General features: G+C 45.0%; 1 protein-coding gene across 1 annotated transcript in view; it reads right to left on the reverse strand.

The window, feature by feature from the left end:
• Positions 1-15,793, reverse strand: part of LOC132005470 (zinc finger protein 665-like) — a 612,263-nt gene that overhangs the window by 49,447 nt on the left and 547,023 nt on the right. The window contains 1 exon segment of the mRNA XM_059382641.1: positions 9,199-9,227. Within this exon segment, the coding sequence (XP_059238624.1) occupies positions 9,199-9,227 (29 nt within the window).

The following is a 15,793-nucleotide window of genomic DNA, read 5'->3' on the forward strand; positions in this document are numbered from 1 at the left end:
AGAGGCAGATTACATACTTTCTTTCTTTTTTTTTTTTTTTTTTTTTAAAGATTTTTATTTATTTGTTAGAGAGAGAGACAGAGAGAGATACAGAGCGCAAGCACAGGCAGACAGAGTGGCAGGCTAGAGGCAGAGGGAGAAGCAGGCTCCCTGCCGAGTAAGGAGCCCGATGCCGGACTCGATCCTAGGACGCTGAGTTCATGACCTGAGCTGAAGGCAGCCGCTCAACCAACTGAGCCATCCAGGCGTCCCCAGATTACATACTTTCAAGTGGGGAAGAGGTTAGGGATAATATAAGTCTCTAAGGAATTTTGGAAGAGAGATTTCAAGGATCTTGAGGGGATAAGTAAAGTCATTTATTACTATCTAATAAGACTTTAGTCATGAGACCCTTCAGATGCATATCAGTGGGCCATATGCTTGGAGGATGATTGCCAACATGTATCTTGGGGGTAGATATAACAGAAATTTCCAAAAAAAATTTTATATGCTAAAGCAGACTTATAGTATCCTAGGGTGGGGGTGGGGGATGTTTGGGATAATGTTAAGCTAAGATTGCCTTTTGCTCTTAGCAAAGTATTAACATCAAGGCCGCTGAGCTTCACTCTACCTGTTTTAAGGACTTGTCAATGGACTGTAGGAAGTAAGGATATTTAACATTCTTCTTTCTTTTTCTTCCACATCAAGAGGAGCATTTTGTCACCCCAAAACATGTCTTTTTTGGAAAAAGGATCAATTTACTTTATTTCTTTAAGATTTCATTTATTTATTGGACAGAGAGAAACACAGCAAGAGAGGGAACATAAGCAGGGGCAGTGGGAGAGGGAGAAGCAGGCTCCTCATCCAGCAGGAAGTCAGGTAGGGGCTAGATCCCATGACCTGGGATCATGACCCAGTCCGAAGGCAGACGCTCAACGACTGAGCCACCAGGCGCGCCTAAAAGGATGATCTTAGATTGGTTATTTTAAAGATACGGCAGATGAAGGTGTCTGGTCACTCCCCAAAGGCTTTCCACCGGGATCAGGTGGGTAGTTGCAAAAATGGTCGGTATCTGCGGCCCTCCCATTCAGATTCTGTCCGTTGGTTTGGGTGAAAACAACAGAGTTGTGTTAATTACGGGCTCCAGGGGATCCCAAGTGAGGCCAGGAGTAAGCAAGAGGGCTTCCCATTATTTTATGGCCGAGTGCAGGCGCTGGGTCAAGGTAACAGGGTCCCTGCAGCACACAGTTCCTATGCTGTAGAACGCGTGGGCGTCTGTAGGGAGGGAGGCCCCCTGGAAGTGTTGCTGGGTGGACGGGGTGGGGATGGGAGGAGACCCTGGGGCCCGGATCCAGGCCATCCCAAATATGTTGCTCAAGTGTCCTCTTGTCACAAGAAAGAATTCGGGGCCATGCAGGGCCCAGCAAATGAGGGACACAAACAGGAAAGTTGACCCACACCAAGTACACTCTCAAGATGGGGGAGCAGGAGATCCCCAGGGAGCGCGCGGGGAGTCCAGGGATTCGGGTTTCCCCGTGTGAGTGACAGCTGTGGACCAGGGGGAGGACTAGTCAGGACTCGGGGTGGGAACCGGTGGAAAGCGGGGTTTCCGCGCCTTTTCTTCCTTATTTGGTCAGGCGCTTCCGGTCATGGCACCCGCCATCTTGGGCCCGGCTGGTTTGCTCTGGCTTCTGGGGGCCCGCGGCCCGGACGGGCTTGTGACTCGGCTGCCGGGCGGCCGCGGTGCCCGCCGCGCCCTTGCGCAGGTGTCCCGGGAGGACGGGGCTGCCCGCCGGCTCTGAGGCGGGCGCGGACAGAGCCGCTCCGGGCGGGTCTTCGCAGAGCCGCTCATTGTTTCCGCGAGGCTCCCACACAAAGGACCAGGAAGTGCGGCCTTTCCTGCATTTCGCAGTCCCGCCGGCAGGCGAGTGGCGGCGCGGGGAAGCGGCTCCGCGGCGGCTCTGAGGGCACGTCCCCCGACGCAGCTGGGGCTGCGCCTCGACGCTCCTCGGAGAAGGACCTCCAGAGCCCGAGGGGAAGGACGGCGCGATGGCTGAGGCTCAGGTAAGCGTGGCGTTCCCTGTCACCTGTGTCCCCGAAAGTCCCCGCAGGGAGAAGCTGCGGGTGCGGGTCCCACTAGGACGCCGTTCCTGTCCTCCAGGAGTGTGCGGCGGTTTTCGTGACACCTTTTTATAAAGGATTCTGAGGCGGGGGGCACCTGGGTGGCTCCGTGGGTTAAAGCCTCTGCCTTCAGCTCAGGTCATGATCTCAGGGTCCTGGGATCGAGCCCCATATCGGGCTCTCTGCTCAGCGGGGAGCCTGCTTCCCCCCCTCCCCCCCGCCGCCTGCCTCTCTGCCTACTTGTGATCTCTCTCTGTCAAATAAATACATAAAATCTTAAAAAAAAAAAAAATCCCGAGGGGCACCGGTGGCTCAGTCCATAAGGCCTCGGACTCTTGTGCGACCTCGGGGTGGCGTGAGGCTCCCGGGGGTGTCCGCTTTCCCCCTCTCTCTGCCTCCTCACCCCCACTGCTCCCCTGCCCCCGAGCGCGTGCGCGCACTCTCTCTCCCCCCCCCCTCTCCCCGATAAAATACCTAAAACCCTTTTTTTAGAGGACGCGGACATACAGCTCTTTAGGATGCTCGCCCGTGTTCCCTCCCTCCCGTGACCTGGCTCCCAGTAGCACGGGAACAATGGTCAGTGCGAATCGTGTCGTGCCCCGCTCAGAAATATTCCCTGCGGGACGGTTCGTGTGAAGACTGCTGTCGTGGACGTGGTCGCGTCCTGGGGTGTCATTTCAGGTTAGGTCTCCGCCGGATCCCTGAGCAGCTGCGGGCCCACCAGGGTTAAGAAAAAGCGCAAGTCAGCAGGATGCACCGTGTCCCCGGTAACTCCCAGGTTCCGGAAGACAAACAGCCCTGCTATTTGGAGTGGGACAGAAGGATGCTCTGTGTAGAATACACCAGAAGGGCGCCTGGGTGGCTCAGTCGGTTCAGTGACCGGCGTTTGATTTCGGCTCAGGTAGTGATCTCAGTTCAGGGTCGTGGGACTGAGCCCAGCGCCAGTCGCCCACGCTCAGCGGGGAGTCTGCTTGAGATTCTTGCCCTCTGCCCCTCCCAGCTCGGGCTTTCTCTCTCAAATCTTTAAAAAAAAAAAAACTAAAAAAAAAAAAAAAATTACTCTGGACATTGCAGGACGTGGGCGCTACATGTGGCTTGTAATTTGTATAAACCCACTGTTTTCTCATAATTAGATTGGTAATTCTGATTTACTTTTCTGATTTCCTTTTGGGGGCGGTTATGGTATGTCCTTCTCTGCGCTGCGGGCACTGATACCAATTTGCTTCACTGCAGCTGATGCTAACTTCTTCCACTTGGCTTGCTGCCCGCTGCCAGAAACCTCCTGTGTAATGTAAATATGTCTTAGTCATCCGTAAGGGCTGGATGGCTTTACTGAAAGCTGTACAGGAGCCATCGCATTCAAACCGGAAGCCCCCCTCCTCTGAGTTTCTCTTTGCTTGTAGTTTCCATTGGAAAACGAAGGCTCCCTCCTTTGTTGCACTGGAGATGCTGGCTTCTGGGAGTGGTGTTTGTAAATAATTCAGGCTCTTGTCCTGCAGGTTTCTGTTTTACTCCACACCCGTGTTGCAGACATAACTCTCTCTGTATTTCAGAAAAGGAAAACCAGAATCACATAATTAACATGTTCAAGTATCTTAAAATTTTAAAACCTAACATAGTGTAAATGATTACTGAAAGAAGATTTTCAGTGAAATACTAGACCCCGAAAGGTTAGAGGTTTTCTTTTTTTCCCCAAATGTTTATTTAAATTCTAGTTAATATACATATAGAATGTAAAGCTGTTTTCTTTATAGCTTTCTGTGTGTTTGTCTTTATAGTGTGATTAAAAGACAGAGCGGCATCATCTGCACAGGGATATTTATAAGTTTTAGGTCATTGAAAATGTTTCTTCAGTTACCATGACAGTTTTATATTCTGTCACTTTTAGTGTGTATATAATTGCTTTTTACATGTGTGGAGGTGTGCATAAAATATAAAAAAGGTACATCGATTTTGTGGCGATACCTTCTGGTTTCCATCACTCTTTTCAGATTGCTACAGGCTTGTCTCTGTATACTGTTCTGTCCTTTTAGATCAACTCTAGATCAGACAACCTGGATTAAAAGCTAATCCCTTCCATGTACTGGATGTTTGTCAAAATATTCTCATAAAAAGAAGAAGAATGTGTTCTATTAGATTATTACTTGTGCATTAATTTATGAAAAATCATTAGAATGCTATTTAGTAACCAGTAAATGCTCAAAAAAGTATTGTTGTGCTGTTCTTGCTAATACAGTAGAACCTGTAATTGTTATAAAATGCCTTCAGTTCTAAGTCCTCCAAAAATCCTGAGTTCTACCTCTGTTATTTATTTATTTATTTATTTATTTTAAAGGTATCCCTTGGCCCATAAGCTACTATCTTCTGTTAGAAATGCAGGCTCCGATCCTACTCCAGAAGTCTGGAACAGTCTGCATTTTCACAATATTTACAGTGCAGTGTTGTGAAATTCCAACTCACACTAGAATCTGATAAGTACATTTGCAATCCACCAGTACTTTCCACGTAAGAAATGGACATGACTTAAATCGTTATATAGATTATATGATATAAATGCAGTTCTCGGTAATGTATATGCCTGTGTCGATGCGTTCATTTGACAAGCAATCTTGGGTAAACACATAGTATTTATAATGGTTTGGGGTTCATATGCCATCCTCTTTACCTCAGAGCTAGAGAATGCATGTGAGAACATTAGTGTATTAAAAGTTATCTTATGGGGGCAGCTTGGTGGCCCAGATGGTTAAACATCTGCCTTGGGCTCAGGTCATGATCTCCAGGTCCTGGGATAGAGCCCCACTGCAGGCTCCCAGCTCAGCAGGGACTCTGTTCCTCCCTCACCCTCTGCTTCTCCCCCTGCTTGTGTTGTCTTTGTGTGTGTGTTTGTGTGTGTGTGTGTCTTAAATGAATAAATAAGATCTTTAAAAAAATTATCTTACGGATATAGCAGGAAACACACCTAAGCAAGAACCAGTTCTTTTTAATGTAAGCGAATGAACATGAGTTCACACCTTGGTGAGTCATAGAAGCGCACCAGGTAAAGGTGTGACACAAAGGAAATTTTATTTGCAGCAAACAAGGAGTTCATTGGATATAATTTCCGAAGCCTTGACTCCCTAAGCAAGGGTGAGTGGGTTCCTTTTACTTAGGGTTAGGATGAATATTTAGAAAGAGGAGCCTTGCAGTTCTTGCGGAGGTGGGCATTAGGTCATGAACATGCCTTAAGAAAACTGGTGTGTACATAGCTTGGGTGTTACATAAATGAGCGGAGGTTTAGTAGTAGCATGAGGTAAACGTAACTGTCGGTCACCCCATGGTCCATGTGCAGGTGTGATTTGGAGGTTAAGCTCACACTGGTCTGGGCCACTGGAGCCTTTGTCAGAGCAGTCCTTTTTGCTTAAGGAAGTTTCCATTATGGGGAGCTGTGCCCATCAAATCTTTTGCTTGAGTTGAAAGATAAGTGGGAAGAAGAGCTTAAGGAAAATGGGGGACACAGCTCGCTGGGTACAGGCAGGTGGGCAGTAATGCTCCAGTCTTCGGGTGTAGCTGGAACACATCACTCCTCTGGTTTTACTCTCTTCATTCTTGAGGGGCTCAAGGAAAAGGTCCATCTTCCGGAGCTACTTTCCTGCTAGACGTGGGCATATCATAAGGACTGACTGTGGTGCAGAATTTTTCCTCAGCGAATTTTAGATATGCTTGTGGGTCCCCAGGTTTAACCCCAAGCTGCTCATATCTACCATTCGTAATTTTATAGCCTTTGTGTGTTTTGACACAAGTCACCAAGCAGTTAAGCATGCAGGGTCCAAATAGCAGTAAGAGCAGTTTGGTTAGTTTCTTTTTTATAATCATACTGACATTTACTAGGGGAATTTATCCCTCAGGGACGGCCCACTGTGTGTATAGCTTTTAGCATCTCTAGGATCATAGTGATAAATAAAATTAAGAAGGTGTTCATTGTGGGGCGCCTGGGTGGCTTAGTTGGTTAAGTTCCTGGCTCTCGATTTTGGTTTAGGTCATGATCTCAGGGTTGTGGGACCAAGTCCAGAGGCTGGCTCCCACGCTCCCTGGGGAGTCTGCTCGAGATTCTTTCCCAGTGCCCCTCCCCCTGCTCATACTCACTCTTCCTCTCTTTCTCTTTCTAAAATAAATAAGTCTTTAAAAAAAAAAAAAACCCAAACAGATAAAATACACTAGATATCACAGGACATGGATGCTACATACAGCTTATAATTTGTACAAATCCACTGTTTTCTGGGCAGAGATCAAGCTCTGTGCGCTCAGTGCAGTCTGCTCAGATTCTGTTCCTCCTCCCTCACCCTTGTTTTGCTCGCTCACTCATAAATAAATGAATAAAATCTTTAAAAAAAAGGTGTTCCTTGTGAAATCAGACCAAATCAGAAGGGTCTGGGACATCTATCTTGCCATGTATTAATAGTAAATTGTGGTATTTATTTCTCAGCAGTCACAGAGAGAGTGATTTAATCTGTTAAAGGGGCCTGGCAGCAAACAGTAAGGCTGAAGAAACAAGAACAGCAGAACCAGTGTCCTACAGATAGAGATTATTGTGGTTTAATTTGAGAGCCCTTACGTACTGAGGCTCTCCTGACCTTCTGAGGCTCAGGTCAGTTAACGGCTCACAGGAATGTTGTTAACTGGTGCTAGTAGCGTCTCCCCTGGGCCTTTGTGTAGAGGCCTGTTTCACTCTGCTGGGGTGGATTCCGTTGGACGGCCTCTAATTTGAAGGAAGAGCATGTGCTTAGTAGTACTGGGTGGGGCCTTATCTGAATAGAGCTGATCTGGGGGTGACCCATTTTTCCCAATTTGGAGGTACATCGGTCCCCAGTTTCATTTGGGTGAAGCTTAGTTTCAGTGGATAGAGGGAGGAATAATTTCCTTACCTGTTGCGTGCATCCTTCACCTGTCAGATTATTTATATGCTTAATGGCCTGAGAAGCCTTTGGGTCTGGAGATGAGAAGGAGAGCATTTTGGAAAGCCCTCCCATTCGTCATCCCAAATGGGCCAAGATTTTAGTTTGCCCTTTGGGGTAGCTCTCCCTCTGGTAAGACCTATTGGTGTTAACTTCAACCAGTGTTCCTGTTTCCTGGCACAACTTCACCAGAGTCTGTTTTAGGGTTCTGCTTGCCCATTCTGTCTTCCGAGAAGACTGAGGCTCCAGGCAGAGTATAACCTCCACTTGATAACTCAGAAATGGTTTTGGATATAAAGGCTGGTCCATTGTCATTCTGGATTGACATTGTCAACTGAAATTGAGGGATTTGCTCACCTTTACTAAAGCTCTTGTTACTTCGTTCTTTCTGTTTCTCAGGGAAAGGCCTTAGTGTCGCCCCCCGCCCCCCCAACCCCCTGAATGTATCTACAAACACCAGGGGCCGTTGGCATTACAGTAAAGTCTGTTCACCAGTTCTTCCCTGGCACTGGCCAAAGACAGGTCTATTTTAGTTAAACCAACAAGCTTAGACTTTAATTTACAAAGATAATCCCAGATACATGGATGTGAAAAAAATTTGGGTTACTTCATATTTTTGTGGATTTTAAATGCCTTTTTTTTTTTTTTTTTTAAAGCATTTGTCTTTTAGCCACCTAAATACAACTCTTACCTGTTCCAAGGGCATGCTTCCAGTAATCCAGGGAGTTGCTGCCTCTTTTTTTTTTCAGATTTATAAGGGAAGGAGGAAGTGCTCAAGGACCAAGCAGCCAGGGGGGACATTTATTTATTTTATTTTTTTTTTAAAGATCTTATTTATTTATTTGACAGACAGAGATCACAAGTAGGTAGAGAGGCAGGCAGAGAGAGAGAAGGGGGAAGCAGGCTCCCTGCTGAGCAGAGAGCCCGATGCGGGACTCGATCCAGTACCCTGAGATCATGACCTAAGCCGAAGGCAGAGGCTCAACCCACTGAGCCACCCAGGCGCCCCCGGGGGGACATTTAAACTGGGAACAACAGTCAGACCAGCCAGGCAGGTGGGATGGAGGTTTCAGTCTCACAGACCTTATACTAGTCTCTGTTAGGTCACTCCCATTTTGCTAGGTTAGATCATCCAAAGCCTGTGAAAGGCTGGGTCCTGTGATCTTCTGTCATCAGGGATGTCTAGACTCATGCTGAATGAGTAATTAGTTCCCCCAGAATACTCTGACCTAATATTATGCTGGCTTGTTCAGACTCTGTGAAGCAACTCTAGTTTACCTCTCAAAGCTGTGCCACAGGGCGCCTGGGTGGCCCAGTGGGTTAAGCCGCTGCCTTCAGCTCAGGTCATGATCTCGGGGTCCTGGGATCGAGTCCCATGTCGGGCTCTCTGCTCAGCGGGGAGCCTGCTTCTCTCACTGCCTGCCTCTCTGTCTACTTGTGATCTCTCTGTCAAATAAATAAATAAATAAATCTTTAAAAAAAAAAAAAAGCTGTGCCACAGGGGCACCTGGGGGGCTCAGTCATTAAGCATCTGCCTTTGGCCCAGGTCATGATCCCAGTGTTCTGGGATGGAGCCCCACGTCAGGCTCCCTGCTCAGCAGGAAGCCTGCTTCTCCCTCTTCCATCCCTGCTGCTTGTGTTCCCCCTCTCACTGTATCTCTGTTATAAATAAGTAAAATCTTAAGAAAACAAAATAAAAAAAAGCTGTGCCACAGGGTGCCTGGGTGACTTTGTTGGTTAAGCGGTTGCTATCAGCTCAGGTCTTGATCCCAGGGTTCTGGGATGGAGTCCGGCTCCCTGCTGATCGAGGAATCTGCTTCTCCTTCTACCCATCCCCCCTGCTCGTGATACGTGATCTATCTCTCCCACTCTCTAATAAATAAATAAAGTCTTTTAAAAAAAAAAAATGCTGTGCCACAAACCTGTGTAACTTATCCCAGCAGAAGTCCTTCTGAGCTAGAGTAGTCAGAGTGGATGCTGCATTTCAGGGGACGTCAGAGCACCAGGCTGGCAGTCACAGCCCTGCAGAGTGAGTGCTCCTTTCCTCCCCCAGGGAATCTGCTCCCAGTCCTGTAACTTAAACAGGTTAGCCAGGGTGAGCTTGTGGTGCCCACTGCTTCATCTCTTGGAAGCCAGGGAACCAGAGGCCAGAACCTGGCAAAGACACCTGTCCCATCTGGATCACCCTATTTGTAGCTGAACTAAAGCGAGTTTGCTCCTTGGTGAGTCACAGACAGAAACTACATGGTGGAGTTGTCTCACAAAGGAATATTTATTTATAGCAAATAAGGAGATCACAGGGAATAATTTCCAAAGTCACGACTCCTGGAGCAAGAGAGAATGAGTTCCTTTGATTTAGGCTTACGATGATTATTTAGAAAGGGTAGCCTTGTCATCTTACACAGAGGTGGCCAAAAGGTCATGCATCAGACTGAAGGAAACCATTCTACACATACTTTATATGTCATGTAAATGAGCTTTGTGCTTCCCCTTGGGGGAGAATTTACTATGTTAAAGAGGTAAAGGTAACTGTAGGTTACTCTGTTGGTCCGTGCCTGGTGTGTCTGCACAGATGTGAGTTGGGAGTTAAGCACAGACTGGTCTGGGTGGTCTGGGTACTGGAGCATTTAGTCAGGGCAGTATTCACTGCTTGTGTAGTAGTTTTTGTTGCCATTATGGGAAACTATGTCCCTGGGGTTTTTTGCCTGAATTTAAAACTAGGCTGGAAAAAAACAGCTTAAGGAAAATTTGGGACAAATTCAAGGGGTACAAGCAGGTGACATTAACTGCCTCTTTCATCTTAGGTACATTATGAACTCTGCCGGTGGCCACTTGGTGACTGTGGTATTTACTGCAGGGACAGCTCACATTCAGGGATGTGGCCATAGAATTCTCTCAGGAGAAGTGGGGACGCCTGACCCACACTCAGTGGGAATTGTACAGGGATGTGATGTTAGAGAACTATGGAAACCTTCTCTCCTTGGGTGAGGGTAACTTCCTTCCAGACTTCCCAAACCACCCTCAGGGTTTTCTTCCTTCCCTTGAAGACCATCTCTTGGAGGATTCTTCTTTGCACGACTGGAACTCAGATTGCTGCAGTAAGGGAAGTAAGTAGGGGTTTAGAGATGGAGAGAAAAATCTTCATGATGTTTCCTTTCCAGCTTTAGCTTCCCCTTCCTTAAGAGAACGTCATCATTTCTAGATAGTGGCAGTTTGAAGTTCTAAGGGACGTAAAATGTTACTCCTCACATCTTTAACTCGAGTTTCCACTCCTTATTATTGTAGTTAGTTCTTGGAGGTGGTATCCAAAATCTGAATGGTGGAAATTTCTCCTTCATGTTCTCAGTGGGCTCTTAGACAACAGCTTTTGGGAAGTCATTTTCTAGAATTCTACAATGCATTCTCTTCTCTACTGAGCATGATACTGGATTGAAAGCTAGAATCTCCAGCACTATTTATCCCTTTTTTCTAATAAACAGGTCTTGTTGTATCAAAGCCAGACCTGGTCATCTTTTTGGAACAAAAGAGGGAGCTCTGGGATGTGAAGGGAAAGGAGACAGTAGCCATCCACCCAGGTAGGTGGGAACGAATTAAGCAGATGACAGAGGTGAGGCCCACAGGGCAAGGAGGAAGGTAAACCTTACGTTGTGGTGTGGGTAGCTTTCTTTGAATCTAAATGAGTTTGAGAAGCCTAGGTGTGTTTCTCTTGCTGTCAGAGGGACACCCTCTTCCAGTACTCATCCTTTTCTTAAGTCCTGTGAGGATTCTCCTTCAGCTCTAATGGCCTTCCAACACAGTCACAGCATAGATAACATCTTCTGCTTGGATGGTGAGGGCCTCCATGATCTGAGTCCTTTTCCCTTGCATTTGGAGGCCTGGGGGAATCTGTGCCTATTTCTGAGGAACTCTTGTGTTAAGCCTTTTTTTTTTTTTTTTTTTTTTAATTTTTATATCTTTGTTTCACAGAGAGGGAGTGAGGGAGGGGACACAAGCAGGGGAAGTGGGAGAGGGAGAAGCGGGCCTCCTGCTGAGCAGAGAGCCCCATGTGGGGCTTGATCCCAGGACCCTGAGACCATGACCTGAGCCGAAGGCAGCGGCTTAACCCAATGAGCCAGCCACCCAGGCGCCCCTACATGTAATTTATTTCAGGGTAAATTAATGCTCAGGTGTTTCTTCTACTTTTCTGAGAATGTATTTGAATTTAATCTCAAATATTTATTTTATGTAAGGAAATTGTGAGCATTTTTTACAATTTCTTTGTTTCTTTATTTAGACATGAAGGGCTTTTGTTTGTTTGCTTGGTTCTAAAGAATGGGTCACAGATTTACATTCTTTGTAATACAGAGTAGGAGGAAAATAATAATAACATAATGCATTCCTTTAATGTCTTTTAAATGCTTTTTTATAACATTTTCCATTAGAGGTTTTCATGATTGATCATAATGAATTTCCTTCACAGTTTGAATGCCCTATAACATATGGCAATGATTCAGAATGCTTGTTTTTCATACTTGTACAGTCACAGTTTAAAATTATAGTAAAAGAGAAAAATTCTTTTTTCTTAGAATTTTAAAAAATGATTTTAATTATTTATTTGAGTGAGAGAGTGAGAGAGAGCACAAGCAGTGTGGGGAGAGAGAGAGGGAGAAGCTGTCCTCCCACTGAGCAGAGAGCCTGATGCAGGGCTCAATCCTGGGACTCTAGGATCATGTCCTGAGCTGAAGGCAGACACTCAACTGGCAAGCCACCCAGGCACCCCGAAGAATTCTTTTTTAATAGTACATGTTTTCATTTGTTTTTTGTTTTGTTTTTATGTCTTTTTTTTTTTGAGAGAAAGAGATAGGATAGGTAAGGGGCAGAGGGAGAGTGAGAATCTCAAGCAGACTCCCTGCTGAGTGCAGAGCCCAATGTGGGGCTCTCTCCCAGGACCCCGAGATCATGACCCAAGCTGAAATCAAGAGTCAGACACTTAGGGGACTGAGCCACCCATGTGGTCCAATAATACGTGTATTTTTGTGTAACAATTTTGGGTTGTATTTTGTCTTACTCTGGTTTTACAATCCCATAATTTTTTTGTTTTGTATGGGACTTTTTTATGGGATACACATTAGTTAGTTGTGTTTTGCTTTTTATCTATACGTTATGTTTTCAGGATGACAGTTTTCATTTCAGTATATTTTAAGACAATGTGGGCGTAACTCATGGATCAGCTGTATGTCCATTGCCAAGAAAATTGTGTACCTGTTTCTCTGTCTAAATATTACCCATACATACTTTGCTGTGACTCCCTTATTCTTTCCATGGTCAGTGGTCAGTGGGTGTTTTATCATATCTGGGTGAGTTGTCCTAGTAAGAGAATTAATTACATCAGCTATTTATTGATGAAATGATATTCTCTTTGCATGATAGAAACACTTTTTTGAATTGAAGGGAACTTTTTTTTTTTAAGATTTTGTTTGTTAGAGAGAGAGAGCACATGCAGGGGGACGTCAGAGGAAAGGGAGAAGCAGGCTCCCCACAGCAGGCTCCCCAGCCTGACAAGGAGCAGGGATCCTGACTCAGGGTTCGATTCCAGAATGTGGGATCATGACCTGAGCTGAAGGCAGACGCTTAACCAACCCGAGCCATCCAGGCGCCCCAGAAAGAATCAGACATCTTGGGACACCTGGGTGGCTCGGTTGAAGCATCTGCCTTCAACTCAGGTCATGATTGCAGTCCTGGCACTGAGTCCCACATTGGGCTCCCTACTCAGTGGGGAGCCTGCTTCTCCCTCTGCCTGCCACTTCTCCTGCTTGTACTTTCTCACTCTCTCTCAAATAAATAAATAAAATCTTTTAAAAAAAAAAAAAAGGATGTCTCTGATTCTTTCTTCTGCTTGATCAAGTCTGTTGCTGATTCTTCAGTTTATTTTTAAATTCAGTAATTGTATTGTTTCGCTCCCAGTTTCTGTCTGGTGGTCTTTTATACTTTCTACCTCTTTGGATCTTTATTTTGATCATTATAGTTTTCCTGATGTCATTTACTTTCCTGTCGTTTTCCTCTTCTTCCTCCATGAGTATCTTTGTGATAGTTACTTAAATTCTTCATAGGCATTTAATAGTTATTTAGGGCCAGTCTGGGGTCTTTATTTGGTTCCTTTGATTGGGACATAATTTTCTGCATTCATTTGTTTGTATGCCTTGTGATCCTTTGTTGAGATTTGGGAATTAAAACAAACAGAAGAAACAGCCTCTGGTCCCAGGCTTTATGTACTTTGTACAGGAGAACACTAATAGCAGTCAGCTGTGCTACTAATTCTGGGGCTTGTCAGACATGTTCTGGACATATGTAATGTCTGAGTTTTTGTAATTTTCCAGTTAGAAGAGTGTTTTTTTCTTCTTTGGAGCCCGTGATGCCTTCCTCTCCCTGCTGTTTGCTTCAGCTCTGCAGTTTCTCTGCTGTTTGAGCAAGCACTCGGGTTTTCTCCGAGCGGCCACCACAGGGCATCCAGAGGCTGCTTCTGTCCCGTCCCCTCTGGTCCCCTCCGTGTCCTGCACGAGAGGAAGAGGTCTGTCGGGCAGCTGCCAAAGCCAGATCATTAAACACAGAGGTCACTTCTGTCTTTCTCCTGCAGGAGAGGTGAGGGTTTTCTCACAGTCTCGTTATGGAATGCTAGGCCACATGAGCAACTCGTGTAGGCAAGTGGAACAAACTCCTTGTCTCTTCAGTGTGACTCTCCTTCACACTGTGTCTGCCTGCGCTGCTGTGATCGAACTGGCTTCTGGAGCACTGAAAAAGGTAGTTTGGTCCATTTTTTCTCCATGGAGGAAACAAAGTCCTGGCGGCTTCCTGTTCCTCCATTATGCTGATGTCCTATGATGGGTATTCATTTTGTATATTAGCATTTTATGCATAATGCACTTTTTTTAATTAAAAGATTTTATTTATTTATTTATTTAACAGAGAGCGATCACAAGTAGGCAGAGAGGCAGGCAGAAAGAGGGGAAAGCAGGCTCCCTGCTGAGCAGAGAGCCCGATGCAGGGATGGATCCCAGGACACTGAGATCAATGCAGGGATGGATCCCAGGACGCTGAGATCGTGACCTGAGCTGAAGGCAGAGGCTTCACCCACTGAGCCACCCAGGTGCCCCAGCATTTTAATGCATATTCATGTAAGTGTAGTAAGTGGGATAATTATTTGCTTTCTTTCAGGTATGTCTTCTGACACCCTAGGCTTATAGGCAAAGACAAAGAGTATTCTTTCCATAGAGTGGTATGGAAAAATATGAAAGCTGTGGCCCTGAGTATTTATACTTAATGAATGACTAGGAATGGGACGGGGGAGGGAGGAGGGTAGAAAAGGGCAGGAAGGATTTTATGATGGATATAACCAAACTGGGAGTCACTGTCATGAAATTTGAGTGCCAGAGGAGACTGAGGATGCGAAACATCTCTAGGAAAGCCCCACTTTAAGGCAGTGTGTCTCTTTTTTCTTTTGACCAAATTTGAGTATTTTTGAATGGCAAATATCATTAAATTTGCTCTTAAATTATTTCATGCCTTTATTGCTAGTGTGTCTATAAAATCATTTGTTTGTTGCTGTCTCGCAGAGATGCGGGGCACCCGTAGAGTAGGGAATCCATTTGTACCTATTTTTCCATGGAAAGTTAAGGACACTGTGATGTGCAGTGTGTGAAGAAAATCTAAATGGAGATGCTGTTTTTGCTTGACCTAGAACACTGGTGTAAGTCATGTTAAAGATTATTCTGTATGATATTCATACTGCCATTTTGGTTGTTGGATTGGTTATCTGCATTAAAAACATGTTTGTTTTTCTTCACTTTCATCCTCATGTTCTAGGAATATTCCAGTGGGATATATTCACCCAAAGTTTGATGGTACTGGGAATTTGGTTTATTTATTTATGTATTTATTTATCTGTTCGTTTATCTATTCTAGTGGATATAGTGGGGTTAGGTTCTATCCATTTTTTATGCTTTTCCTTATGCCCCGTCTATTACTTCTTTCTTGACTTTTCCTGTGTACATTTTAAGAAAATAATTCTACATTTTATCTGTTACTTGGAATGTTCTGTTTTCAGTGTTTCGTGATTTAAGCTAAAAATTAGCATGCTTAAAAACTAGTCACAGTGTGAAGTTACAAGTTACTTCCTATCTTTTTTTTTTAAGATTTTTGTTTGTTTATTTGACAGACAGAGATCACAAGTAGGCAGAGAGGCAGACAGACAGAGGGGGAAGCAGCCTCCCTGCTGAGCAGAGAGCCCAATGTGGGTCTCAATCCCAGGACCCTGGGATCATGACATGAGCTGAAGGCAGAGGCTTTAACCCACAGAGCCAACCAGGCACCCCATTACTTCTATCTTTAATTTCTGTATCGTCTATGTAAGTATATTGTGATACTAATCTATTCACTTCCAGTTGTTTTTTGTAATGATGAGTATGTTTTTTAAAAAAATAAAGGCACTTGTACAAATCATAAGTAAACAGCTGAGTGGAAAATTGCAACCTAATTACATCTCCCAAAACCACTGAGATCAAGAAAGAGAATATTGTTGGTCCTGTAATACTTTTCTTTAGGAACTTTGCCCAAAGCTCAGCACTCTTAATGTATAAAACAGTAGGTTACTGTCTTCTATTTATACTTTATATAAATGTACTCAGGCAATGGGAACTCTTATGTTTGGCTTTTTTTTTTTTCCTTTCCATATGTTGTTTGTGAATTACTGTATGTTATTGTGTATCATCAGAATGGATGGATCCACT

Source organism: Mustela nigripes, chromosome 17, assembly GCF_022355385.1.
Source record: "Mustela nigripes isolate SB6536 chromosome 17, MUSNIG.SB6536, whole genome shotgun sequence".
NCBI lineage: Eukaryota > Metazoa > Chordata > Mammalia > Carnivora > Mustelidae > Mustela > Mustela nigripes.